Source organism: Petaurus breviceps, unplaced genomic scaffold (assembly GCF_028583685.1).
Source record: "Petaurus breviceps papuanus isolate PSGF00001 unplaced genomic scaffold, PetGlider_PUasm1.0 90762, whole genome shotgun sequence".
Lineage (NCBI taxonomy): Eukaryota > Metazoa > Chordata > Mammalia > Diprotodontia > Petauridae > Petaurus > Petaurus breviceps.
In genome coordinates, this window is record NW_027187339.1 from 139,924 (window position 1) to 167,829 (window position 27,906).

The following is a 27,906-nucleotide window of genomic DNA, read 5'->3' on the forward strand; positions in this document are numbered from 1 at the left end:
AAATGAGATAATATTTGTAAATCATTTAGTACTGTGCCTGACCCGATAGTGAGTGTCATATAGATGCTAGCTATTTACCAGCTGGTAAAGTCCTTGAGGGCAGGGACCATGCCTTAAGGAGCTGTGTATCCATAACAGTTTGTGCCTTTATGGGGAGGTATCACGAGAGAGTTAAAGTGCCTGATTTTGGAGTTAGGAACCTGTGGGCAAGTCAACGAGCTTTTCTGAGCTTGAGTTTCCTGATCTATGAAATGGAAGGGGCTGGGCTAGCTGACCTCTCTAATCCCTTTCAGGCCTATTCAGTAAGCATCGATAGCTTTAGAGGAAGGAGTCATCAGAGACCCAAGTTCAAATGTAACCTTTAACATTTCCAAGCGATATTTTTATGTTAGCTAGCATTTATACACCACTTTAGGGTTCACAAAATATTTGAGAAATATTATCTCATGTTATCACAACAGTGCTAGAGGGAGGGGTAGATGCTATTATTATCCCTATTTTATGGATGAGGAAAATGAAGACAGATCGAGGTTAAGTGACTTGCCCTGGGTCACACAGGCAGGAATTGTCTGAACTCAAGTCTTCTTAATTCCGAGCCTGGCACTTTATTCTTGTGTCACCTAGTTGCCCTGGCTGTATACAGTTTACCTTTAAGGAGGGTGTCCTAAGTAGCTGCCTCAAACCTAGTCACTGATGATTCAGCAACACATAACCAAGTTTCTGGACTAGACTTCAGGGTTTCACTTGAGAGTGCCAAGTTTTGCTTAAAGCTCTGCTCTTTTTATGTGTTGCTGCTTCAGGGAGACTTCTGACTTTTTCTATGGCAAGTCGAAAAACATGTTGGACAAACCCAGACCCCAAAGAGTAGAAAATACTGACATCAGAAGCCCCCCCTTTCTACAGAAAGAGTTTCCAAACTGCAGAAGTGCTTGGAGATCCATAGGATGGAACCTTTGCGGAGATGAATAGCTTTTTACAAAATCCTGCATGTTGTTTTCATGGTGTTTTTGAGTAACACAGAGGCAGCTTTGGGTTTTATTTTTGTTTATTTATTTATTTTCAATTCGATGAGAAGTCAGTAAGTACCTATGATATACAAGGCTACTCTCCACTATGGGCTGAGGTTAATAAGGTATGCAACAAAATAGCCCCTGCCCTCAAGGTTATTAGGATGTAATGGGGAGAGGTAGGAAAGTGGGACAGAAGATGTGGATAGACATGAAAGCCACAGAGATGGGGCAAAGAAAAAATCCAGACAATATGTTGTTACCCATTCTTTTTGCAGTTCTTTTCCTAAAGTAGACAGAAAGACCAATAAAGGCTTCGTGGGGGAGATGACACCAAGTTGTGCCTTGAAGGAAGAAGTCTTCAGCAAGGGAAATGAGGAAGAATGTAGGCATGGGGATTGGTCTGCACAAATGCACCCATGTAGAAAGAGGGAAGGGTGAGATGGAGAAGATCAGGCAGCCTGGAACCTGGGACCAATACATGTACCAGTAAGGCTGGAAAGGTATTTTGAGGCTAGATACAGAGCCTTGAATGACAGATATGGTTGGAGGAATATCTCCTAGAGTCCTGTAGTACATGGGCTGGGTTAGTTCTCATCCCTGAAAGGTATTGAGACAGCCCTGAGGATTGATCTGGCCCAGGGGACTGATAAGTCAGGCCATCGCCTTTGGTTCCCCACTGTCTACATACATAAAGTTCAGGAAGAGCCTGAGTTCTTCCCCAGTACCTGACCTGTGGACCACCATGGGCAACTCAGAGGCAGGGAAGCTGCGCCCTACGGAATCAGCACAGGTTCTATCCACCCACGTTGAACATCCTTCCCCTGCTGCAGCTAAGTAAATCTCCTTTTGTTAACTGTTAGATGGACTAGGGTTGTCTCATTTCATCCCAGTCTTAAACCAGAGACTGGTCTGAGCTAGGCCCATCTCATGACACAAGGCTGAGGAGTTTGTATTTTGCACAATAGGCAAAAGGTATCCACTGAAGATCATTCAGGTGGAAAAACAGACATTCTGTCTTATTGTGCCTCTTGTATCCCTCTACTAATCAAGCTGTAAGCCCCTTGAAGGCAAGGATTTTTCATTTTTTATTTTTGTATACAAACTTCAGAGGGACAACATGGCAGAGTGCTCTAGCTGCAAGGCCAGTCTTGGCGTCCATAAGACCTGGGTTCATATCCTACTTCTGACATATAGTAGTTACTCAACCATGGACAAATCACTTCTCAGTGCCCCAGGAAACTCTTTAAAATTATTAAGTTGTAGAGATATTGATCTGAATCTGTAGGGGAAATTTTCATGCCAGGAGTTCCCCACAGAGAAGAAATAAAAGATCCAAAGCAATCTCCATCTCCTCCCTGCAAAATATCCCATCACTGAGCAAGAAATCTTGTACAGACTAAGTGCTTAATAAATATTTAATGGAACGGAAAAAAAGTGATTTCTACCAATAGGAAGTACAGAGGAATTTTATTATTAGCCCAATGTAAAGAATCTAACATTATAGTGGGATATACACATTGAATTTCAAAGTAGCCAAGCTCTAGAAAGTATGCCCAGGACAAACTCTCATCTTTATGGGATGCCCTGGGTCTTCTCCAGATGGTTCAAAGGGACCCTGGTCCCTTGTCCTTGCTGAAAGTTCAGTGCTATTCCTGAAGTTTCACTTCTTTCTATTGATTGTAGCACCTTTCCGTTTCACCTCAAAGGACTTGGTGATGTCTCTGTTTCTGTTCTGGCGAGCAGCTTCCTGGAAAGCACCTCAGACATGCAGGCAGGTCTCCACCTATGTCGCCAAGATGCGGTAAGCATATCGGCGTCCCTGCTTTTGCTTTTTTCCTGCTTGGGGCCCCAGTGATGTGTTTCCATTGGCACAAGACCAAGAAGAAAACAGCCCCTGCTTAGCCCAGAGCAAAGTGCTAATAACAATAAGTCATGTTTATTTATTTATGTGCATGTTTTATCTCTTACTCTTCCCCCCAATTACAGTACTGATGGTACAGTGAGAAGAGCTTGATATGAGGGGAATCATTTACTCCCTACGTGATTTGAGGGGAATCATTTGAATTGATTGAATTATTAAATTCTCTATAAAGAAATGGAAGGGGGGGTTAGACTGGAGACTATCCATTCTCTCCCTAAATCTGTGACTTTTGAGAACAAAGATTACCCGTTTCGTCTGTATAACCATAATGCCCAGGCCTGGGATTGGCTCAGTTCCACAAAGGTTTATTTCCAACCTCCTACATGTAGGCACTTAGAAAGGCAAAAAAATGAACCAAATAAATTTGGTGGCTCACATTCTCTTGGAGGAGGGGGAAGGCTGGCAGTAGGTTCAAGAAAATAAGGAGGAATCTGGGAAGGCTCCACTAAAGGGGTAAACCACTGGGGAGCTGAACCCCGAAGGAAAACGACAAGACTGGGGAACCATTTAGGCCTCAATGGCAGTTTTTAAATTTAATTAAATTGAATTATCTGTGCTTTTGACATGACAGTTTATTATTATCTGCTGTAGTTGCTGATTTTTTGCGTCCTCACTTATTCCTTCAGTTAAACTCCTTTGTTCAAAGCCCTTTGGTACACCCTGGAGATCCAAAGACAAAGACTGATGGACTCGTCCCTTCCTTCAAGGACCTTCTCTTTGTCTTCCTGGGGGAGGAGGTTGCCAATACAGCTTGCACACAGATGATGAAATAAAAAACATCCAAAGTAAATGCAGTGAAATTTGTTTAGGGAAGGGGGAGCAGCAAGGAGAGCCCTAACAATCATGAAGATTCAGAATGACCTCATGTGAAAGAGGGGGCAGTGCCTTGAAGAACAGGGAGGAATTCTAAGAGGTAGAGGTGAGGAGGAAAGTTATCCCTGGCATGTGGAATGTTGTGTATGGAGAACAAGGAGGAGGCCAGGGAAGCAGCAACATACTGTGTGAGGGAAAATAAAAGTGGGAATGAGTAAGGGAGTGTGCAGAGTGCCGGCCCTGGAGTCAGGGAGACCCGAGTTCAAATTTGGCCTCAGTCACTTACTAGCTGTGACAAGTCACAAAGACACCCTTTTTGCCTCAGTTTCCTCATCCATAAAATGAGCTGGAGAAGGAAATGGCAAACTGCTCCTGTATCTTTGCTAAGAAACCCCCAAATGGGGTCACAAAGAATCAAACACAACTGAAAACATCTGAATAACAAATGGATATGGGGGAAGGGGTCACTACCAGGAGTGGGGAACCTGCGTCTCATGCACTAGACTATAAACTCCCTGAAAGTAGTGACTGTGTCTTAATGATTACCATGCAACAATATCTAACATTTACACAGCATGTTAAGATGTATAAAGTGACTTACACATTTTATCTCATTTGATCCTCGTAGCAGCCCTGTGAGGTCGGTGCTGTTTTCACCTTCATTTTACAGGTGAGGCAGTTGATGTTAAATGATTTAACCAGGATTATACAGTGAGTCCAGGGCAGGATTTGAACTCTGTTCTTCCTGACTCCAAGTGCAGCCTTCTGCCCACTAGTTTCCTCCTGGTGCCTTGTGCTCTGTGGAGCCCTGTACCTCAAACAACACCTTTCTCTGAGTAGTCATTTGATAACAGTTTGTGGAATTGCTGAATTGACAAAAAAAGAAATTCCTCCTAGCACAGTAAGCCGGAATGGCGGTGTTCTTTGTAAAAACTTTGTAAGCTAAAGGAGCTTCTCTGAAGGGATGCTGAGAACCTCTAGAACCACCTTCCAGACTCTCCCTTCTCATCAGGTGTCAGCCTGGTTGTTTTGTGTTATTGTAAGGGTCACCAGGGCAGAGTGGGATCATACCACCTTCACTTTGAAAGGGAGCTAATATTTGTTCCAGGCCATCAGCCTCCCAGGCACAATTTATATTTGGAGAGCCCTGAGTGGGACGGGTCTTCTCCTTTCACATACCGCCAGACGCTTGGCTCAGAGGGCAGCATTTGGTCCCAGGGAGGTTTTGGAACACTGGAGGACGAAATTCTAGCATGGTCTTTTGTCTCCTATAAAGGGCTCATTGTAGTAACCACTCTTCTCCTAAAGGATCTCAAATAGACTCCTGGGCTGGAACTTGATACTGAGCCAGAACTCCCTCCTTGTGTTCCAAAAGTAGCCTGGCCTTTTCAGTGCACACCTGTGGGCTGATTGTCCATTTGACTAGAATTTTTGGCAGGGAATGTTCCCCAAGGTCAATGAGTTCTGAGTCTGACTTTAAGCTCTGAGTCTGAGTAGGGCTTAGCATAGATTGAAATGGAAAGAAAGGATTACTGAAGTCCTATCTGTTTCACTTAGCCTTTGAAGTGACAGTGGTCCGTTTGAAATAGAGAGAAGATCCTGGCCAACTGGCTTGGACTCTCTTTTTTCTTTTTTCTAAATTTAATTTTATTTGTTTCAATGAACAGAAAGCTATTTTCTCTCCCTCCTATCTTCACCCCCACCCACCCACAATTAGAAAAAGAAAAACAAAATCTTTGTAACCAGTATGCATAGTCAACCAAAAAAAAAATCTCCACATTGGCCATGTCCAAAAAAATATGTCCCATTCTCACCCTGAGTCAGCACTCCCTTACTTAGTGAATGGGTTATTAAAAATATTAGCCTTTTTGGTGGGCTATTAGAAGTACCTTTCCCTCCCAAATACCCTGAAATAAAAGGCAAGGAATTAACAATCTCATGAGAGGGGCCCCTTTTTTTAATGTGCTAATGATTTTTTAAAAATTTTTTAACTTTAAAAATTTTTTTTTAATTTGGATGGAAGACTGACCTCCAAGCCAGGAAGATCTGGGTTCAGGTCCCACCTGTGACACATACTGGCTATATAACCAGGCAACTTTCTAAGGCTATAAGTCTCAGAGAGGATGCCAGTCTGCACTGGTATCCCCCCTATTGTGAGGATACTAATAACTAATATTTATATAGTGCTTATTACTATGTGTCTGGTATACTCCACAATTGTTATCTCATTTGATCATTGCAATAGCCCTGGGAGGAAGGTGCTGTATTCTCATTTTACAGATAAGGAAACTGGGGCAAAAGACATTAAATAATAACAATGATAGCTAATGTCTAGGTGGTGCAGTGGGCTAGGAACCAGGAAGACTCCTCTTATTGAGTTCAAATAGAGTTGCAGACACTTATTAGCTGTGTGACCCTGGGCAAGTCACTTAACCCTGTTTACCTCACTTTCCACATCTGTAAAATGAGCTGGAGAAGGCAATGCTAAACCACTCTAGTGCCTCTGCCAAGAAAACCCCAAATGGTTTGAGAGTTGGACACACCTGAGATAACTGAACAACAACAAAACATTTTATATCGTGCCTGCTATATGCCCGGCATTGTGCTAAGCACCCTATGATTATTGTCTCATTTGGTCCTCACAACAGTCCTAGGAGGTAGGTGCTATTATCATCCCCATTTTACAGATGAGAAAACCAAGGCAAACAGAGTTTAAGTGACTTACTCAGGGTCACACAGCCAGGAAGTGTCTGAGGCTGGATTTGAACTCAGGTCTTTCTGGCTCTAAGCCAAGTGTTCTATCCATTGTACCATCTTGTCATCTCTAGCAGTTCTGATTCCTATCCTGTTATAAACTTGAGGAGTAGCATGGGGTAGTAGGTGGAGGGCCAGCCTTGCAGACAAGAAGATTTTATTTCAAGTCTTGCTTCTGACATATACTAACAGTGACTACAGGTAAAAGCTCTTACCTTCTCAGTGCCCTAGACGCTTCTCCGAAGACAGAAAAGCTATGGACAAGTTCTTTATTTGCATTGTTGGCAAGTAGAGTTTCCATAACAGGAACTTCCCATGCCCATACAACCACAAGTCCTGGCCTTCCTATAGAACCATCAACAAAAAGCAGTCACCAAACTGGATGTTGCTACTGGGGTCTTGTGGAGTTCTCCAGTTTGTGGTGTGGAACCAAATTTGTAGTCACAGAAGCCGTCCCTGCCGCTTACTAGTTGTGTGACTTTGGGGAAATTACTTAACTTCTCTGAGCCTCAGTTTCCTTCCTCATCTGTAAAATGGGGAAACTGAGGCTTGGAAAAGTTAAATGACTTGGACAGAGTCAACACAGCTAGTAAATGTCTGAGACAGGATTCATGCTGGGGTCTTCTAGACTTCAAGTCCAACACTCACTAAACATCTCTGGGTCATAGATTCCTTATCTGCAAAACAAGGAGGTTGGATTAGAGGGCCTCTAAGGTCCCTTCCAGATTGGGACCTCTAATCCCATGATTTTCACTTTTGCATCTTATAGCCTTTGCTTCCTTCAAAGGCAGCTCAGGTGCCACTTTCCCAGAGCTCCCCAACTAGGAGCACTTTCTGGCTCTTGAAATTACTTTTTATTTCCTGTGAACATATTGTATCCTTCTGTAAAATATAAGCTTCTTGAGGGCTGAGGTTGTTGCTTCCTTCCCTCCCTCCTTCCTTCCTTCTTTCCTTTTTTTCTTCCTTCTTTCCTTCCTTCCTTTTCCTCCCTTCTTCTCTTCCTTCCATTTTTCTTTCCTCCTTCTCTCTCCCTCCTTTTTTCTCCCTGCCTTCCTTTCTTTCTTCTCTACTTCCTTCCATCTCTCTTTCTCTCTTTCCCTCCCTCTGCCCACCTCCCTCTTTTTTCTTTCTTTCTTTCATCATTGTATCTTCAGCACTTAGCCCAGTATCTTGCACAGTAGCACTTACTAAATACTCATTGGATTTCATGGAAAGGCTGGTCCAGTAGAGTATATATGCCATGTGTATCAACAATGCAATATTCACAGTGCCTACAGTAACTATAAATATGCTGATATGGTTATTAATCACAAAATATAACAGGCTCTCTGCATGGGGGAAAAAGCTAGAACATTTATTCAAATGTCAGAAAACTGAGTTCCAAAACCAGAAAGTCAAAGCCATCACAATAGCTATAGAGTTGGCACATGTAGTTAATACAGTAAACACCCACATTCTCAAGCCTTCAAAACATGGCTTTTGTGGCAGCAGCTGTAAGGCAGATTTCGAAGCAGAGAGGCGAGGGTCAGTACAGTACTATTCACTCCGGAGATGTGCCAACCCAGAAGCAAATACCATGCGTTTTAGGCTACCTTAGGCAAAGGTCCTCCTCTCCTCATCCACGCAGCTCGCTCCCAGCAGCTCTGGCCCCCCACAGTTCCCATCCCCGGCAGTCCTCAGCAGGAGTCCTTAGCAGAAATTCTGGCTGGCTCAAAAAAAAGGAGTTTTCCGGCTGCTGCTGCTGCCACCACACTTCCAGTCATCTCGTTGACTCTAGCTTGGCTCCAGCTTCCTCTTGCCCCACCCCTTCCTACTTACTATGTCAGTAAGTTCAAGGGGCATGGAAGATCTTCAGATCCCATAACCATTACACCTTGACAGATTCTATGGGGTGGAGAGTGTTTGAATGGTGTTCCAGCTGCTTCACTGGGACCAGCCTCACTCAGTACAGAGAGACCCATCACCAGTAGGCTGGCCACTGGAAGAACTCTTTGGCCACAGCAGCCCACAAAGGAAAGACAAATAAGCAAATAAGTAGATTAAATAAGGAATTTAGTCTTACATTCAACCTTTAGCACTCAACAAAGTGGAAACCACAAAATGAACCCACCACAAAAGGAGTTTGCCCTCTATTCCCTTCCAAGTTCTTCTCTGGCTCTGTTTTCTCTGAGCAGATGAAGATTTATTTATCATCTGTGCAAGGTCGGCTGCTACTGAATGCATGGTATTTGCTCCTGGGTTGGCACATCTCCGGAGTGAATAGTACTGTGCTGACCCTCGCCTCTCTGCTTCAAAATCTGCCTTACAGCTGCTGCCACAAAAACCATGTGTTTTTCCTTCTCTCCTCTCCATAGATGTTAGCTATTTGATGACCCTAAGAGTCGCCATCATGAGTAGGGACTCTGTAGAGAGCTCGGTTAGGTCCTGTAATGACTCATCTTTTTCCCAATGACAGGTACCTGTTTGAACTTAAAGAAGATGATGAAGTATGTCGAAAAGCCCAGAGTTCAGGAATGTTTTACCTTTTCCATAGCCTGGCTCCTTTGCTACAGATGTCTGGGGAAAAGTACCTGGCTCCTCCATTTAGGGCTTCAGGTAAGCCTAAAGGGACCCAAACTGGCCACAGGTTTAAATACTCTGTCATTAGGTGGAATGCCAGCCATTGTTGAACCTTTGTGGATTTCTGAAAAGAGCTGAACCAGGGAGACCTCTAAGTCGTGGTCTCGTGAAAGTTCATTCCACCCCTAATGATTGTGTGATGCTGTTTTCCCCAAAAGAATATAAACTCCTTGAAGGCAGGAACTGTTTTGTTTTTTGCCTTCATATTCTGAGGACCAGCACAATGCCTGGCACACAGTAGGCCTTTAATTAACGCCTGTTGATTTATTAGTGATTCTGTTTTACATATCTAATGGGATCCTCGGTCAATGTTATTTAACAGTGATGAGGTCCCTAGACTAGTGATTCCCATCCACTCATCTCCCCTTTCCCTTCCTCCTCCTAGATAAGTCAGTGTTGATTTGCATTTTTTTAAAATGTGAAATGATAAAAATCTTATTTTTTGAGAGGGAAAATGTGTTGTATGAATGGGTTTGTATGAAAGGGGTTTACTCCCTTTCACTGGACCTTCCCTCTCAGAACTCATGCCTAGGGATGTCTATGCATTCCCTTAGGTCCCTGAGGAGAAAACCTCAACGGCCCCTATTAGCTCCAAATTTTTTTTTTAAATTACAAAGCTACTTTTAATACTGTGGGGTAAGCCCCATAGGAATAAAAAACACTGGGAAAAGGTAGCCCCCTCACCCAAAGGAATGCCCTGGAGGAGAGCAAGGCTGCCTGGGGGAAAGGATGCACAGAGGGAACCCACTGCAGACACAGGGCGAAGGGAAGCGTTAGCTCCAAAGCCTTCTGGGTGATGTAAGTAATAGGGCAAAGCAGTAAGTGCCCAGACATAGGAAGGTTACGTGTGTGTGTGTGTGTGTGTGTGTGTGTGTGTATGTATACGTGATGCTTATGTGTAGGGAGAAACCATGAGATCTTGCAAACCCAGGACTGGGAATCCTCTTATTCAGCCTGAAATTTGCAAGCTCATGTAACATGGATATATGTATCTGATACCTACCAGTGTACATGGTGAAATAGTGGGGTCCCAGATATTGGGGAGTGGGGGAGAGTGCTGTTTTTAACAGAGGAGAATAGGAGAGATTGGTAGAAAGGCACCAGACTCTGTACTGAGACCTAGCACCGAGCAGGGAAGTGTGAGTGTCCAAGCCCTGAAGGGTCCTCTCCCTGCATGCAGTGCTGGGCTTGTGCTGGTCCAGGCCTCAAGGGAGCCACTCCCTTTATGTGACCCCAAGAAGTGATATTTTGTGATTCGTGGGTTAGCAAGATTTAGAGCTTGGAGGAACTTTAGATAACAGCTAATACAGCCTCCTCAATTGAGAGATGGAGAAGCTAAGGCCTGGAGAGGGTGAGTGAAAGGCCCACAGTCACACAACTAATAAAGACCAGATTCAGGGTTCCAGACCAGGTGCTCTGCTTCCAAATCCTGCTCTCTTTGCACTTCTCCAAAAGACCTTATTTCTAAGGCCCCTAGTTATCAGAGTGTGCTCTAAGGACCTCAGGGTGTCCGTGAGACACTTGCAAGGTCAGAACTATTTTGATAATAATACTAAGATGTTCTGACATCTAATATAGTAAATATTAATAGATACAACCCACAGAAATAAAAGCTCTCCGAGTAGGGGGCTTAATAATTTTTAAGAGCTCTTTCACAACATGACTAATATGAAATATATTTTACATTATCACACATATGTAACCTATATCAAATTGGTTACCATTTTAGGAAGAGGGAAGGGGAGGGAGGGAGAAAAATTTGGAACTCAAAGTTTTGTAGAAACTAATGTTAAAAATTGTCTTTACATATAATTGGAAAAAAATGAAATACGATTAAAAATAATTTTTAAGAGTATGAAGGGGTCTCTGAGGCTAAAAAGTTTTAGAACCACTAATCTATGTCATTAGAGAGGTGAGATGGGGACTCCACGTAGGTATACGAGCGGGATATTGAAAGTGATATTATCTTTTGCAATCAAGGCAGTTCGTGGTGCAGCAAATAGAGGTCTGAAGTGACTTAATTCACATCCCCCCTCAGGCACCTATGAGCTTTGTGCCCCTGGGCTGTCTGCCTCAGTTTCCTCACCTGTAAAATAGGGATAATAATAGCTCCTACCTCCCAGGGTCATTGTAAGGCTCAAATGAGATAGTATTTATAAAAACACTTAGCATGGTGTGTGGCGCATAGTAGGCTTTGTTCCCTTCCCCCCCTTGGGAAGCATGATGGTTAGCCAAAGGTAAGTTTCCCCAAGGTAAGAAAGTCGAGTTGTGTTATAGACTCTTAAACTTTGGAGTCTCAGAGACTGTCAGATCCAGTCCATACCTGAAGCACAGTCCCTCCATAGTATCCCTTTCTACCACCACCTTTTCAGCAATAAATGAAGCACTAGAATTATGTGATTCCGTAGCTGATTCAAAATTATTTTCATGGATTCGTGGAATATTAGTGAGGAGGAAACCTAGAGGTTACTAAGTGCAACTGCCCCCCTTTTATAGATGAGAAAATTGGGGGTGAGAGAGGAGATGACTTGTCCAAAGACAGTTAGTGAAAGAGGCAGGACTCAAAACCAGATGCCCAGATTATGATTTTTTTTTGTTGATCTGAGAAATTGGACTCCTGTTAGCTTCCTGCAGTTGTGATGGTTTAATGATTCTTTATGTTCTTCTTTCCTCCTCTTTTTTTCTGTTTTCCTAGAGTTGGAAAGGATACTGAGCAAGTTTGGACAGGACACACTGAAGATCAAACACTCGGTCCTGATTGGCTGCTCAGACTGGCATGAAGCATGGTTTGCCCTGGACCTCGGTCTGGGAGACCCCTGTTCCTCAGGTTAGGGTCACTCATTGGTCCTTGCCACCCTGGAATTAAGGGCAGCCTGAAATACTAGTGTAGGCAAAAGGCTCCTATCAGGCATTCCCTGACTTGTAGAATCTCACAGTTAGAAGGGTCCTAGGCGACCATCCATTTCCACCTGAACTTATGAATACCCTCCACAACATCCCAGCAAAGGGAGCTAGGTCCAGCCTTTGCTTGGGGATCCATTGTGAGGGGGAATCCCACCGGATCCTGAGCCACCCATTCCTCTTGTGGAGAACTCTTAAGTGTTCAGGAGTTTTTTTTTGAGTCATAGATCAAAGTCCAAGGGGACTAGCCCACTCCTTTCATTTCACAAATGAGTAGACTGGGGTCAGGGAAGTTAGCTTGCCTAAGGTCACAGTCAGGATTTGAACCTTGAACCTTTGATGCCAAGTTTAGCATTTCTTCCCCACTGTACAACAATCCACCCTCACTCCTGAATAGACTAAGTCATAAAGTAATGATTCTAGAGAGGGGAGCAAGTTGAGACTTGAAGGAAATCTCGTTCTGTCCAATCTTTTCTCTTTCCAGGCTCATAATACTCTGTACGTCCATTGACCACAGAATGGGATGTTTTCTCTATCTGGGGGTTTTGGCTTTTTTAATGTTTAAGTGAGGCACGTTCTTGTCACTTCCACATCACCCCCCCGCTTCATTTACCATCCCCTATAACAATAACAAAAATGGATAAGTGAAACTGTCAGAATAAGGACTGATGATTGTGCCGTAGTCCACATGCAGCACTTATCACAGTGCTTGGCACACAGAAGGCACTTAATAAATGCTTATTGACCAATTGGCTGATGGACCATAATCCACCATCTTCTCCTAAGAGGAAGGCACTACATTCCGCATCAGGCATCTTGAACCAATGTTGTCCATCCTACTACTCAGTCTAGATCCTTTTGTCTTCATCTCTGTTATTGTGTCACATTATATACATCACTGTATGTATTTTTCTAGGAGGGTCTGCTTTCTTTGCTTTGCCATCAGTCCATACAGCTTTTCCCATGTTTCTCTGCATTGTTCAAATTCGTTGTTTCTAATAGTGCAATAATAGCCCATTATGTTTACATGCCGTGATTTGTTCAGCCATTCCCCTGTCCATGGCATGCCCAATCCACCATGCCTGGAATGTTCTTCCTCACCTCTGTTTCTTAGAATCGCTCGTTCCCTTCAGGACACAGCACAAATGCCACTTCCTACACAAGACCTTTCCTGAAACCCGGTGCTCTCCTGGGGGTTAATGCTCTCTGTCTCCCCAAATTACTTTGTGTTATATCTACTTTAGATGGACTCTAAATCTCTATACAGGGTAAATCTCTCCATTAAAATGTTTTTGTCATTTATCTCTGTTCCAGTAGGTGCTTAATAAGTGTTTGAATTTAATTTAATTGATCGGCCCTACTTTGTTTTTCATTTTTTGGTCCCACAAAGAGTTGCAACCATGACTACTTTGGTATATTTTGGATCCAACTTATTTAGCACCTCCTTTGTGCAGGGCCCTTACACATATACTCATTATTTTATATATAGATATAGACATGTACCCATATTTCATGTATAATTCATTACATAAATTAATATTACGTATAAGTTATTATATAAATTCATTGACAGCTAGGTGGCATAGTGAATAGAGTGCTAGCCCTAGAGTCAGGAAGACCTGAGTTCAGATTTGACCTGAGATTTTTACTAGCCGTGTAACCCTGGGCAAGTCACTTAACCACTTTCTGCCTCAGTTTCCTCATCTGTAAAATAAGGATAATGAGGGTACCTCCCTCTTGGGGTCATTGTGAGGATAAACAGATAATATTTGTAAAGTGCTTTGCAAGCCTTAAATCATGATGTATATGCTTATTATTATATAACCTTTTTACTGTCGTTAACATTCTTAGGACCACAGTTCAGTTGTGGGATAGTTGAGTCAAAAGATATGAGCAGGTAGTTGTCTTTTCTTCCATAATTCCAGGTCAATTCCCAGTTTAGAAACATTCTGCTGGAACAGAGTCAGGGGCCCTTATATTGTGTAAGAATTCTGTTCCTTTGTCTCTTATTTTTCTTCTAGGTTCCTTGCAGAAATCTGAAATGGAAACTGAGCTCCAGGGTTCCTTTGTTGATCTAAGAAAGGCTGTATTCCAGATGAATGAGAAAGATGTTTCCTTGATCTTCACGGTAGATGCTTGCATTCTCCCTTTTCTAGGGCACATTTTGCTTGGGGAGAGTTGTGTGTGTACCCATGGAGGGGGGAAAGGCAGCCAGACACTGTTTGATCTCTAACCCTGAAGGTCGAGGACCAGCCTTCCCACAAACCTTTTCAAAAGGAGAGTCCGAGCTACATGGAGATTGCTTATTCTGCCCCCTGGAGAAGAAAGGCAGGCTGAGCTGGGTTGGACTTTCTAGCACACAAATCTGGTTTTGATGACACAACTGTCCAAATGGACTTGCACCAGGTCAAGGAAACCTGATTTTCACCAAAGGACAGAAAGAACCATGAGGATAGAATCTGTGAATCTAAGTGCCTGTATAGCTCAGTGCTGACTAACTCAGGCACAGTACACAGAACAGGCTTACTTACACACGTCTCCTGCCTTTGTATATTGCAAATGGCACTCTTGACTGCAGAGGCTTTTTTTCTCTTTTCATTAGATCTCATTTTTTATTGTTGCTGTTCGGTCTTTTTTTTTTTACTTGTGTCTGACTCTTTATGACCCCATTTGGAGTTTTCTTGGCAAAGACAGTGGAGTGGTTTGCCATTTCCTTCTCCATTTTGCAAATTGGGAAACTGAGGCAAACAGGATTAAGTGACTTGCCCAAGGTCAGACAGCTAGGAAGTGTTTGAGGCCATATTTAAACTCAGGAAGTGGGTATTCTTGACTCCAGGCCCAGCGTTCTATGCACTGCACCACCTAGCAGCCCCTAAATCCCATTTAGGAAACTGCTTTTAAGTGCATTTTCCAGGTAACTAAAAGAGGTGATGTTATAGTCTTTTTTCAAAGCCCTAGTCTGATCACATCCCAGCATGCCAAAAGCAAGGGTTCACAGATGGTATGGATGATAGGGTAGCAAGCATTCATTTATTTCAGAAAAATTCCCAAATCAGCAGAATAGGCCTGCCTTACTGTACAGAATGGAGCTTGTGGGAAGACAAGGAGGGGCCCAAGTACTTTCTTTCTTTCTCTTTTCTCTCTCTTCCTACCTTCCTGCCTTCTTTTCTTTCCTTCTTCCTTCCTTTCTTTTTCTTTCTTTTTTTCTTCCTTCCTTTCTTCTTTCCTTCCTATCATCAATACCAGATATGTGCATATATACATATATGCATGTATATACACATGCATGTATCTATATACACATTTATGTGTATATGCATACACACCTACACATATATATGTATGGGAGGGAATCCATCTACAACATTACCCAGCCAAGTCTCTCCAGCAACTCAAGGAAAAATGTCAACTCCCTGCCAATACCCCCACTTCGAATGATTCCTGCCCACTTATCTATACATACATGTATGTATATTAATATGGATGGGCATATATGTGTATGTACATATGTATGCACACATGTATGTATAGATATGCTTATGCATATATGCTCAGACAAAAGAGAGTCAGAAATATTTCACATACATGTACGAGCATATGGGTGTTTACATAATCATATGTGTACATATGCATATCTGTGTACCTGTATATGCCTATATACACACACTATATTTTATATATACACATATGTACATATGGGTTTATATATTTGGATATACATATGTATATACATATATGTATATATACATATCTAGATATAGATGATAGGTAGATAGATAGATAGATAGATGGAGATATAGGTATAGATAAGATATAAATATAGGCATAGAAACATATACATCTAAATGTAACCTTTCAGATAAGCAAGGCTTCAGATAAGGATCTCTTACGTGCTAAGAAAACGCCCTAAAACGAAGGAGCACATTATTTCAGGAATGACCACTCACCAAGGGTTTGGTTCTGGACTCATGAAGCATATGGGTGTTATTGAGGCAGCCAGAAATGGGGGAGGGAGTATTGGAGTGGAAGACTGGAAGATCTGAATCTTACCCCTGACACTCACTAGCTGAATGATCCTGGACAAGTCACTTGAGCTCCATGAGCCACAGGCCACTCTCTAAGCAGTGGCTACTAAGTAATAAATGGGTTGGGAGTGTGTGTATGTGAAAGCTGCTCCCACACTAAGAAAGTCAAAGATTCCTGCCTTCATCGGAGGGCCCAAGCATTGCCTTCTACATTCCTACGGAAAGTCTGAACATAGAACAGAGGTTGGGACTGAAATTAGCAGCTAAAGACCATTTGAATCAGAACCAGCATCACCTGGTGACTTCAGAATATTTTTAGATGCAAAAAAAAAAAAATCATAGACTTTTTATTTAGGCTGAATTGTCAGAGGAACATTATCATTTTCTTTCATGTTGTAGTGGAAAGAATGAAGGTTTTGGAATCAGAGGACCTGGATTCAAATCCTGACTCTGATACTTATTGCCTGGGTGGCCTTAGGTGAATCCCTTACCCTTTCTGATGCCCAGTTTCCTTACTGGTAAAAACAAAAACACAGTCCCACCCCCAGAAAATGAGGTAGTTGGACAAGTTGGGCTCTACAGTCCCTTCCCACTCTACCACTGATCCTCTCATTTTCTGGAGGTAAAAGTGGGCAAGAAACATTAATGTCCTCCCAAGACACCCTGTCTGTTTTTGTGTTTGCTCAGGCTCAGGCTCTCCTCCGTTGGCATGACTGCCATCAGTTCTGTGGCAAAAGCGGGCAACCCACCCAGAAGAACGTGGCTGGTAGCAAACGCGTCTGCCCCTCTAGTAAAATGATCTATTACCCTCAGGTGAGTATTGGTAGAGGGAACCAGGGTGGCGCCCAAAACTGGGATGCTCCCCTTTCCAGGAGAAGGAAACCAGGCCACGCATGAGGCTTCCCTCATCTTGTCCATACTGCCACGCCATGACAGTGGTGCTGCCCTTGACCCCTCACTGCCGTGCTCTTCCCTAGATGTCCCCAGTGATAATCACCTTGGTGTCTGATGGGACCCGATGCCTCCTGGCCCGGCAGAGCTCCTTTCCAAAGGGGATGTACAGTGCCCTGGCAGGATTCTGTGATGTGGGTAAGTAGCCTTAGACATAGACATTAGGCACAGTAGTCCTGAAGTGAATGGAATGCCCTCTCTGGTTGTATTTCTTGGTGTCTTATCACATGAATACCTGGACCTTCAAGCACAGTCCTCCCTGGCATGTATTGATCAGTCAAGAAACACCTAGTATATCCCTATTAAAGACTAGGCACTTGATGGACAAGAGGCCTGGCTGCTTCTCAGCTTACATTCTTTGTATTAACCAAAAGACAGTCGTTCTGACCCTCTCGCCCCTTGAAACACAACCCCCACCCTGCAGATCTTCAGTGGTATTAGGGCACTGGCTCCCAGCACTGTGATTCAGCACCCTAACTCCCCCAAGCTAGGACTCCTGGATGACACTGGACACCCAATGCTGAAGCCTCTGTCTCTCCCCCTCCCCGCTGCAGGGCTGTCCCAAACTAACCTGAGTGCTTCTAGGTGAGACACTGGAAGAGGCCGTCCGGCGGGAGGTAGCTGAAGAGGTGGGGCTAGAGGTGGAGAGCCTGCACTATTCAGCATCCCAGCACTGGCCCTTCCCCAACAGCTCCCTCATGATCGGGTGTCATGCTACTGTGGGCCCCGGGCAGACGGAGGTGAGTCCCTACCAGACTTCCTGGTCAGAAAACTGATTCATGTATATCAGCCAATTGGCAAGTCTTTACTGGGTGCCTTCAACATCCCTGATGAGATAAAATAGGTCATCCCTTAGAGAGCTTGCAATTTATTGGAGGAAAAAAGATATCAGGAGAGTCACTAGGCTTGCAACTTTGATTTTGAAATAACAGTAACTATCATCTATATAGCACTCTGAGATTTATCCCTTATGTCATTTGGGAGGTAGGTGTTACTATTATCCTCGTTTCACAGAGGATACATACACCTCAGGGGTGAGAAAGTTAAGTGGCTTGTCCAGGGTCACACTGTTAATGTGAGTGGGGGAAGCGGATTCAAATAGAGGTCTCCCCAAAAGACAGTCATTTAGACTAATGCGGAAATATATTTAATATGATTGCACATGTAAAGCCCATATCAGACTGCATGCTGTCTTGGGAAATGGGGAGGTGAGGGACAGGGAAAAATTCAGAACTCAAAATCTTCTAAAAGTGAATGTTAAAAACTAAAAATAAATTTTAAAAAAAGACAGTCATTTAGCTGCCTGGCTTCCTCCTCACATATACGCCCTAACCATGATGCTACTTTTTTTTTTTTTTAGCCAAAGACAAGGTTTATTAAAACGTGGATAGAGGGTGGGCATGATTCTAAAAAGCTGCCATATTGGCCAGACTGAGTCTGAACCATTGGCTAGATTCTGAAGGAATCTGAGCCTGTTTCTTTTTCTCAATACCAGATCTGACCTTATTGGCCAAGTCAAGACATGGGGCTTTTACTGTTGACTTAGTCTGAGGTTTTTGTCCTAGTATCCTGGATTCTTAGAATCAGAGGGGATCTCAGGGGTCATCGAGTCCAGCCACTGCCCTCTAGTCTGGGATCCCCTTCTCCAGAGTCCCTCACATACCTCTCACGTAAACACCTCCCCTGGTTGACACACCCAGCCATTCTTCATGTCCCAGCTGAAATGAAGTCATAGAGTCTCAACTTGCCAGACTCACCGTGACGTTGGGGCTCCATTCTCTAGAAGGATCAGTGTCAACCTTCCTTGGTTGCATATAGATGAACAAGCTTCTAGTAAAGGAAGATGGAAGACACCATTGCATAGACTACCACTATACTATACCCACTATATGGTGGAGAGAGCCCTGAACCTGGAACAAGAAAGACTTTCATTTAAATCCAGCATCTGTGGGGTCCTAACAAGTCACTTAACCTCCCCCTGCCTCAGTTTCCTTGTCTGTAAAGTGGGGAAAAGAGTGGCACCTACTTCCTAGGGTTGTTGTGAAGATCAGTAAGATAGTGTTTGTAAAAGCACTTCGAACCTTAAGGGCTAAGTATGCTAACTGTTAGGGCTCTCCTGCTCCCAAGCAGGATTTTGAATCTGTCCCCACTAGCAGGCTCAGGATACTGTTCTCCACAAGTCCTGTTTGAAAACCATTTTCTCACCTTTCTGACCCTGCTAGAGGCAATATTTAAGAGCTGACGTTCTCCAACCCAACTTCAGCAAAGGGTAGCAGCCAGAAAGACTGGGTTTCAATCCTACTTCTGATACATGTTGATTGATTGAATGATTATTAGTTGGGTGACGCTGGACAAATCATTTAAACTTTGTTTTACTTAAACTTTGCTCCTCAAGCAATTTCATGGGACTTTATCTACTAAGTCACAGAAGGGCATGGAGCTACACAGTGGTGGGGACGCATTCCCTACACTAACAAAATTCATTAAGCATTTGTCAAGGGCCTGCTATCTGCCAGGTACCATGTGAATGAAAATGAAACTGGTCCCTGTCTTCAAGGACCTTACATTCTATTGATGAGGGGAAATAGGAGGAACAACGCATGTACAAATAATTAATGTAAATATATACAAAGTAAGAGTTTTTTTTGGGGGGGGGGAAGGGAGGGGCTTCCACTATCAAGAAAGGCCTATGTAGAAAGTAGCCCTTGAGTTGAATCTTGAAAGAAACAAGTAATTCTAAGAGTTGGAGGAAGAAGATGGAGAGCATTTCAGGCCTGGGGAGCAGCCTACGCAAATAGAGGCTAAACATATTCCTACCACATAAAATACTTTTATGGCATCTGTCTTTATTTCTTGTGCCTTTCAGATCCACGTGAACTCCCAAGAGCTAGAGACAGCAGGCTGGTTCAGCCTGGAAGAGGTGACCGCAGCCCTCAGGAGGAAAGGACTACGTGGCAGTGAGAAAGACGGCGCCATCCCCTTCTGGTTGCCCCCCAAGATAGCCATTGCCCACCAGTTGATTTGGGAGTGGGTACAGAGGCAGAGCGCCTCCTCAAATCTTGCTTAACCCAAATCAAGCTGCCTACATGTCTCACCTAGATCCTTGGAGAACATATCAAGGAGAAGAGATTGATGGAGATGATGTGCCAGTGGCCAAAGGCAAACTCCAAGCCAGCCTCATCACATAAGGGGCAGTGTGGTGTAGTGGAAAGGGCTCTGGACTTGGAGTCAGGACAGACCTGTGTAGGAATCCCGCTTCTGACTCTTGCTAACCATCAGCAAGTAATGAGGCCCAGTTTTCTGATCTGTAGAATGGGGATAATAATACCAGCAAAACCTACTTCATGTGGTTCCTGTGAGGATTGGATGAAGTAACATATATTAGGTATTTCAAAAACCATAGGGCTGACATTTATATATAACTTTTCTTATTATTAGGGTAGGGATATAACAGAAGACAAGCCTCTTGTGAGACACCTTAGTTAAGAGGAGAATGAGAGGCCACACGGTTTAGTGAATAGGACGTTGGATTTGGAGTCTGGTTCTGGGCTTCTAAAGTTACCAGCTTTGTGGCTGTGGGCAAATTCCTTAGCTTCTCGGAGCTTCTGTCCCCTCGTCTGCAAAGGGGGCATACTGATACCTGTGTGTTCTCCTTCATCGGGTTTTTGTGAGGAAGGAATTTTGTAAATCCTTGAAGTGTTACAAGAACTTGAGTGTTTCAGAGAAACCCAGGAAGACTTGCATGAACTGATGCAGAGTGAAGAGAACAGAACCAGAATGATTTATATAAGGACAGCAATATTGTAAAGACAAATAACTCTGAAAGATTTAGGAACTCTGATCAGTTTAATCATCAGTCACAGTTTCAGAGGACTGATGAAGCATGCTTCCCACCTCCTGATGGAGAAGTGAAGGAATCAGAGGGCAGAATGAGATTCGTTGTTTTTTGGATGACCAATGTTATAATCTGTTTTGCTTGACTATATATGTTTGTAAAAGGGTTTTTTTTTCTTGCTTTCACAAAGGGTGTGGGGGGAAATAAAGCGGATCTCTGTGAAAATAAAATAACGAATTTTTAAAAATAAATATCACGTGAGAAACGAAATCAGTGGAAAGATTGAAGATGGTTGGTTATAGATTCTCTTATAGGTTTCTCTGATTTTCCCCTTGATGCCAGAGGCTTTCTGACTGAAGTCCTGTTGGGGAGAATATAACTAGAATTCCAAGTTCTTGCCCTGAAGACTAAAATAATCTTGAGGGTTTTTTTTGGGGGGGGAAGGTTAGCAGCACTTTCATCTGAATATTTTTAAATGTACAGCAAATAGCAAACTATTCCTATGTGAGTCACTAGAACCAGGGGACAGTTTCACGCATCATCACCATCAGAGAAATTTCTGCTGTTGTATTTAATACATCACTCATTTCCTGACAGGTAGCAGTTTTTACAGCCAGCCCAGAATGCTTTGCCCAGTTCCCTATGTATGTTCTCATAGAGATGAGATGTATTGACGACTGTCTCTAACTGTTGCAGTTGGAGAGGGGAAATAGCTTTCACTGTCTGCACATGGCATCATTTAACTGAATTACTGGTCCTTGGCAACCAAATAACCAAATACTTTGGCAAAGACTGTAGTGATATGTAAAATATACAGTACTCAGCTTTCTCCATGGTAAATTCTAACACAGAAACAGCCTCCTAGAACTAGAACCATAGAACAATGCAAATATTTCTAGAACTAGAAGCTTGTAATACCCCCAAAAGCCACATATGCCTCATCTACTCAGGGTCACTGGAAAACTCCACATCACCAGGGAGTGAAGAAATGGCAGAATTGGATTCTTAGGCAGCTAAGTATAGGTCATGCTCCCCGAGAGCCAGGCTGGGCCCCAGCTTTGTTGAAGTGGGAGGAGCAAAGCAGGGAAAGGCAAAATGGGGGCTCCCTTACCAGCCAGTGACTTAGCTTAATTTCCTAAAAAGCCCTGATCAGTTTTTGGGTAAAGGCAGCAACCAGGAACCAGAGGAGAAATAATGGCAGGTTAGTTTCAGGTCTACAGTAGTCAAACTTAGTGGGAGAAGGGTGGGAATGTAGCCCACCAATATGAAGACAGTTAATGAGATGTTAGAACTCAGTGAACCAAGTCTATCATTTCCCAGGGACCTGGTACTTTGAAGTAGACATGATATACTATTATTTGGGGGCTCAGAGTAGGTGCCTCTTTTAATGACTGAAATTCTAGTCTGAAATTTACCACTTGGGCCCCTTTCCTTGACAACAGAACAACTCTATCCCAAATCATTACTTTTTTTTTTAATAGAAGCATTTAGTGAAATGACATATAAATAGTAATAAAACACTTCTACCATAAGCCTGGCTTATACTCTCCCAGAAATAGGCACACTACCACCAATAGGAAAAGTACATATCTAGGGAAAATCTATGTCTAGGGAAGGAGCAACAAAAGGAGCCTCCTTTGCAGTGGACCTGCCTGGCAAAGTCAACTCATCATTTATACTGGCAGGCCATTACTTATTAACATGCGTATGAATAGATTGAAAGGTAGGGTCATAAAGTAGATAGACCATTGACCTTGAAGTCAAGAAGACTTGTGTTACCTGAGACACAGCCTTCCTACGTGAGCCTGTTCAAGTCATTTAACTTTTCAATGCCCCAAGCAACTCTCTAAAAGAGGGTTCCTAACTGGGTGCCCATAATTTTTTTTTTTTTTGCTTTTTGGAGGGGGGAAGGTAGGGAGAAGTGACTTGCCCAAGGTCACACAGCTAGTTTTGTGTGTGTGTGTGTGTGTGTGTGTGTGTGTGTTCAGTGTCTGAGGTCAGATTTGAACTCAGGTCCTCCTCACTCCAGCGCCAGTGCTCTATTCACTGTGCCACCTAGCCGCCCCTGTAAATTATTTTAATAAATATTTTGACAACTGTATTTCATTATAATTGGTTTTGTTTGATCCTGGGTATTTTATTTTATACATTTAAAAGTGTTATTCTGAAATGGGGTCCCTGGGCTTCATCAGACTTCCAGAAGGGTCCATAACATAAAAAAGGTTTGCCTCATTGAATGGACTTTCTACACTTCTACACAGCAATAAAATCATAGATTTGGACCAAAAAAAAAGTAATTTTAAAAAGTAACATTCACTGGAATATTCTTAAAAGAACTTACATTGGAATCCTGGAACATGTTCCATTTGGTCTTATAGTATCCAGTAATAGGCTAATTATGCATGGAACATTCTGTCTCATCCATTAGCTTTCATGGATATCTGCCCATTTGTTATAGAAAGTAAGAAGGAGAATTCAGGACATAAATCTTCAATATTTCAAAAACTCATGACTTCATCTGCCTGGAGATGCCCTCCACAAATACAGGTTACAATCTCTCTATGACTTTATGGATGACCTTTAAAATTGAAGTGCCAAAAAAAGACATACACATACACCTTATCACCCTGCAGAGAGCCTGAGAATGAAACTCTGGAATTTAATGAGTCTGATCTTTGGGCACTGATTAGACAGCCCATCAGTCACCTGGCTACCCTCAAAACCTGAAATATTCAAGACATTCCAAACCTTTCAGTGTTACCCATCAGTTCCTGGACCCAAATGGTTCTTTAATTATCCTGTAGCTTTAAATTCTCACTGGCAAGAAAGTGTCTCTAGCAGAGGATTCTGCCTGGGACTCTCTTACGCCTAACTGCATCTGGCCTCAACATCTTTTCTTTTGCTAAAGGAATTGTGGCTCATTTCTATTCCTCTGTGTAGATGCGTTTGTTGAAGATTGACCAGTTCTGTTGAGGAGAAATCCATTTCCTAGTGTAGGAAGTTGGTATAATTAACTGACTGTGAAACTATGGACCAGATGGGAGTGTGCCCATGGCTGCCGACTCTGGAACCTCTCTCTTTTCTTTGGACCAGCAACCCTAAGGATTGGTTTGCTGGTGCCCCTTTTGGTACCATGTTGATGGTATTTGCAGACTAATGAAGAATATTGTGAAATCCAGGATCCATAAGAGTCTCACCAGAGAGGCATGTCTTGAGACAAGAATGAACAATGTAAAGTTCAGTGGGAGGGTGGGCAGAGGTTTCATTCTGGTGCCCACTGGGATCTGGGAATTGGGGAACCTCATGAAAGAGCAGTTATCGTTATTCTCAGTAAAGAGACTATCATTCCCCAGATGATAAGAGGAAAGGACTTAATTGTCCTCTGACAAATTGGCAGCCTCTCCTTACCTGGGTTGACCCAGCTGGGAGAAGAGGAAAAATAATATGGAAAGAGAGGTTCTGAGATTTCTTCATACCCTGAAGTTTGAAGAAAACAGTTCAAAGTCCATGTATCTGATCCTCTCTCAAACTTTTAGATGTCCCTTTGGGTGTTTATGACCATATGTGTACATACAGAAACACACACACACAGCCTCAGAGTACTGATAGAGAGGAGACTGGACGTGAATCCTTGTTATGTACATTTCTCCAACTTACACAGAAGCAACTGTGCTCTCATCACTTCTCCTTTGAAAACAACAACATATTAATCAAAAAGTAAACAGAGATGGCTGAATGGGAGAAGCTGCTAAACTGAACTTTGTTTTTCTACCAGTGAGTGGGAGGAAGCCTTGGCTTAGAAGTCTGAAACTGCCTGGAAAGAAAAAGAATGGCCAGAAAGGTGAGGGACGCATGGGCAGAGAAGACAGAAGGGAATGGAAGTCAAGGATCCTCTGGTAGGGGGCTATCCCAATTTGAGGAATACATAGGGAGGGGTATTCACACTTGGTCAGGCCAAAATAGCCTTCTCACATTGTTCCTCAAACGCCCAACATTCCATCTCCCGCCTCTCTGGCTTTCCACTGGCTGTACCCCATGCCCAAAATATCCTCCCTCGTCCCTTCCACCTCTCAGAAGCCCTAGCTCACTTTAAAGGTCAGCTCAAATGCCACATTCTGTGGGAGACTTTTCCTGATCTCCTTGGCTGCTAACACTTGCCCCTCTCCAAAGTTCCTTGTATTTGTTTCATATGAAGGTATATGTGTCCATGCTTTTTCTCTCTTGGCAGAATGTGAACCCCTGGAGGGAAGGGTCTGTTTCATTTTTATATCTCCATCACCTAGTTCATTGCCACCTGATTGGTGGATGTGCTGAGGGCTAAGAAGAACACCACTGTTTTAATGGAAACGAAAGAAACAGTAGGTCTTGATTAGCATAAATAATGATGCATTAAGTGGCCACATTATTCGAGCTCACATCAGATGTTTCCTACAGCAAAATTACCTGATTGGAACAAATGAGATTCATAACCCATCCTCTTGAGGCTGAAATCTTAAGAAGTTTGACTATCAGGGCCTCAAAAGGAGTACCAGCTATGATGGATGACTGGGTCCGCGGTCCTGGAGGTCCTCTCTAGTAGCCACTCTGCTCAGCGTTCCTTCCTGGAGCTCCATCTTTTTTCTTAGCCAAATCCACTCAGAACAAATGGGACTCTTTTGAGTGCTTTGCTTTGGGATTCTGCTGGCTTCTCCCACGGACTTCCAGAAAGGCAAAGGAGATTTCTCTGCTCTTCCCTGGCAGAAGCAATAGCAGCTATAAGCGCCTAGCAGTGAGAACATGTGATTGCTTAGATAAATTTGAGACTGGACCTCAAGATTCTGACCAGCTCTTCTGCTCTGTTTCTTTCCCTGAATCTAGGTTCCGATTTCTTGGATTTCCATTATGAGTATAAACCACAAGGCAAGAGGTCAACATTCAAACAAATGAGTATCAGTTATCAAATACAAATCAGTTGTATTTGCTCTGAGGAATCTTTATCCCAACTCCTACTCTCCCACATCAGTCAGGTGCCCAGAGCTTGGCTAGCTACAATTCTTCAACCCCCTCAGAAGTCAAGGGGTACTCTTGAAGGGTCAGGTGTGATGTCCTACTGCCATGTTCTCTACCATGTCCCTATATCAGGCAAATTTATCTCCCCCCTTCCTTTCAGCTTCCTTTAAGATGTTATATAGAATGTATATAACATTATACATTATATTATGTATATAATATAATAATAAATTATAATGTCTATAACCCTTAGAATGTAAGCTCCTTGAGGGCAGGGACTGACTTTCAATCAATCAATTAACCTTTATTATTACTACATGCCAGGCACTATGCTAAGCATTAAAAATACAAAAAGAGGCAAAAGACAGTTCCTGCTCTCCAGGAGCTCGCAATCTAATGGGGAAGACAACATGCAAACCAATACATACGAACAAGCTCTATACAGGATAAATGGAAATAATTAACAGGGGAAAAGCCCTAGAAATGAGAAGGATTGGGAAAGGCTTCCTGTAACAGATGAGATTTTAGTTGGGACTTAAAGGAAGCCAGGAAAACCAGTTAGGTGGATTTTGACCCCATTCTTACGTTTTGTCCCTAAGACAAGTTACCAAATAGGGATCTTGAAAGACCTTGTGAGTTTGAGAGTTCCCAGATTCCAGAACTGGTATTGGAAGACATTTCTGCAAGGAAAAGTTATATCAGACAGGATCACCTTAAATATGAAGGGACTAAAAAGCCATGACTGGCCAGCCAAAAGATCTAGTTTCATGAGATTCTTGGCCGGTATGGATTGTAGGTGAATGTGAAATATCAATTTAGCAACCCCACAAAATTGTCTTTTACCTCCCAAAAAAGTATAATAGGTATGACAGGTTATTGTTTTATGTTTTAAGTATTTGTTAATGCACACTTAAGGAGAGGTGTGCTAGAAGCAAATCAAACTTTAACTTGAGAGAGCTGGTTGTTAAATTTTCAGTGTGAGCATTTATACCTCAGTAATTAGCAAGAGCTATAAATGAGGCCTAGTTTATTGTTATGTTGATTGTCTAGACTTAAGAAAATGATTGATAGAATGTTAATAGTACAGATTGAATGTGTAGGTCATGGTTACATTTTCTCCCTCCAGAGAGCCTTTTGTTAAACATTTACCAGCATGCTTATGAATCTTTTATATCTTAGGTGAGTGTGTGTGTGTTAAAGCAAATAAATAGCTGTCCTATACCCAGAAAAAAATAAGATCAAATGGGGCCAGGTTGTTAGCACTGCTATAGTGGCAGTTGTACCTTGATTTGACTCACAAGCGCCTCTTGCCTCTCTAGACTAAAGAACTGTAATCCTCAGGATTTTCTTCTCACATTTCTTTAAAGAGGAAAATAGGGAGGTGATCCAGGGTTGCAAACTGGCAAGGCAATAAGAGTAGAAGATAAAGGGGCAAAAGAATACAGTGGTGGAGGACAATGTACCATAGAAATAGATAATACCCCACTGTGTTAAGACTGTGAAGGAGGGAAAAAAGTCAGAATAAGGGTAGTTGGAACACAATTGGCAGGATTTATTATAAGAATCACTCCCTGTTACAGGGCAGGAGACGAGAGGAAAAGACCAAATGTTTTCCATTTGTGAAAGAAGTCCTTTTAGAGAAAACTGCAGGGTCTTTCCAAGGACATCAAGTAGTTGTTGTCCTTGAACTAGCTGAGCTCATCTGCTTTACCGTGCTTTTACACAGGGACTGAAGCCTTTCTAATATTATTCCACCAGGTGTTTGGGAGATTTCTACATTGTTAGTCCATCAAGATGCTGTGAAATGATTGTGGTTCTTATTTTCCCCTACATCACTATGAGCAAGGCACTAAGCTAGACAATAAAGATAAATAAAAAACTATCTCCCTACCCTCAAACTGATTATAATTTAGGGAGAGCACAGGGAGAACATGTACAAAAAAAAAAAGGTATACAGGGATGTGGCAAAGTATGATAAATACTACTGGGAAGAATTGGAAGAGGGAAAGTACTTTAAACTGTAGAAATCAGAGAAGAATTCATGGAAGAGGTGATGAAATGAGCTTTGAAAAGAAAGAAGGGCTTCCT

At 42.7% G+C, this 27,906-nt stretch overlaps 1 protein-coding gene across 1 annotated transcript; it reads left to right on the plus strand.

The window, feature by feature from the left end:
• The first annotated feature begins 1,752 nt into the window (after nt 1–1,752).
• On the plus strand, nt 1,753–21,099 carry NUDT13 (nudix hydrolase 13). Its single transcript, XM_069068206.1, is given in 10 exon segments — nt 1,753–1,811; nt 1,813–1,844; nt 2,694–2,811; nt 8,954–9,093; nt 11,813–11,944; nt 14,040–14,146; nt 16,731–16,856; nt 17,021–17,132; nt 17,580–17,734; nt 19,861–21,099. Coding segments are annotated over 10 exon segments (1,182 nt in total). The 3' UTR covers nt 20,062–21,099.
• The last annotated feature ends 6,807 nt before the right edge of the window (nt 21,100–27,906 follow it).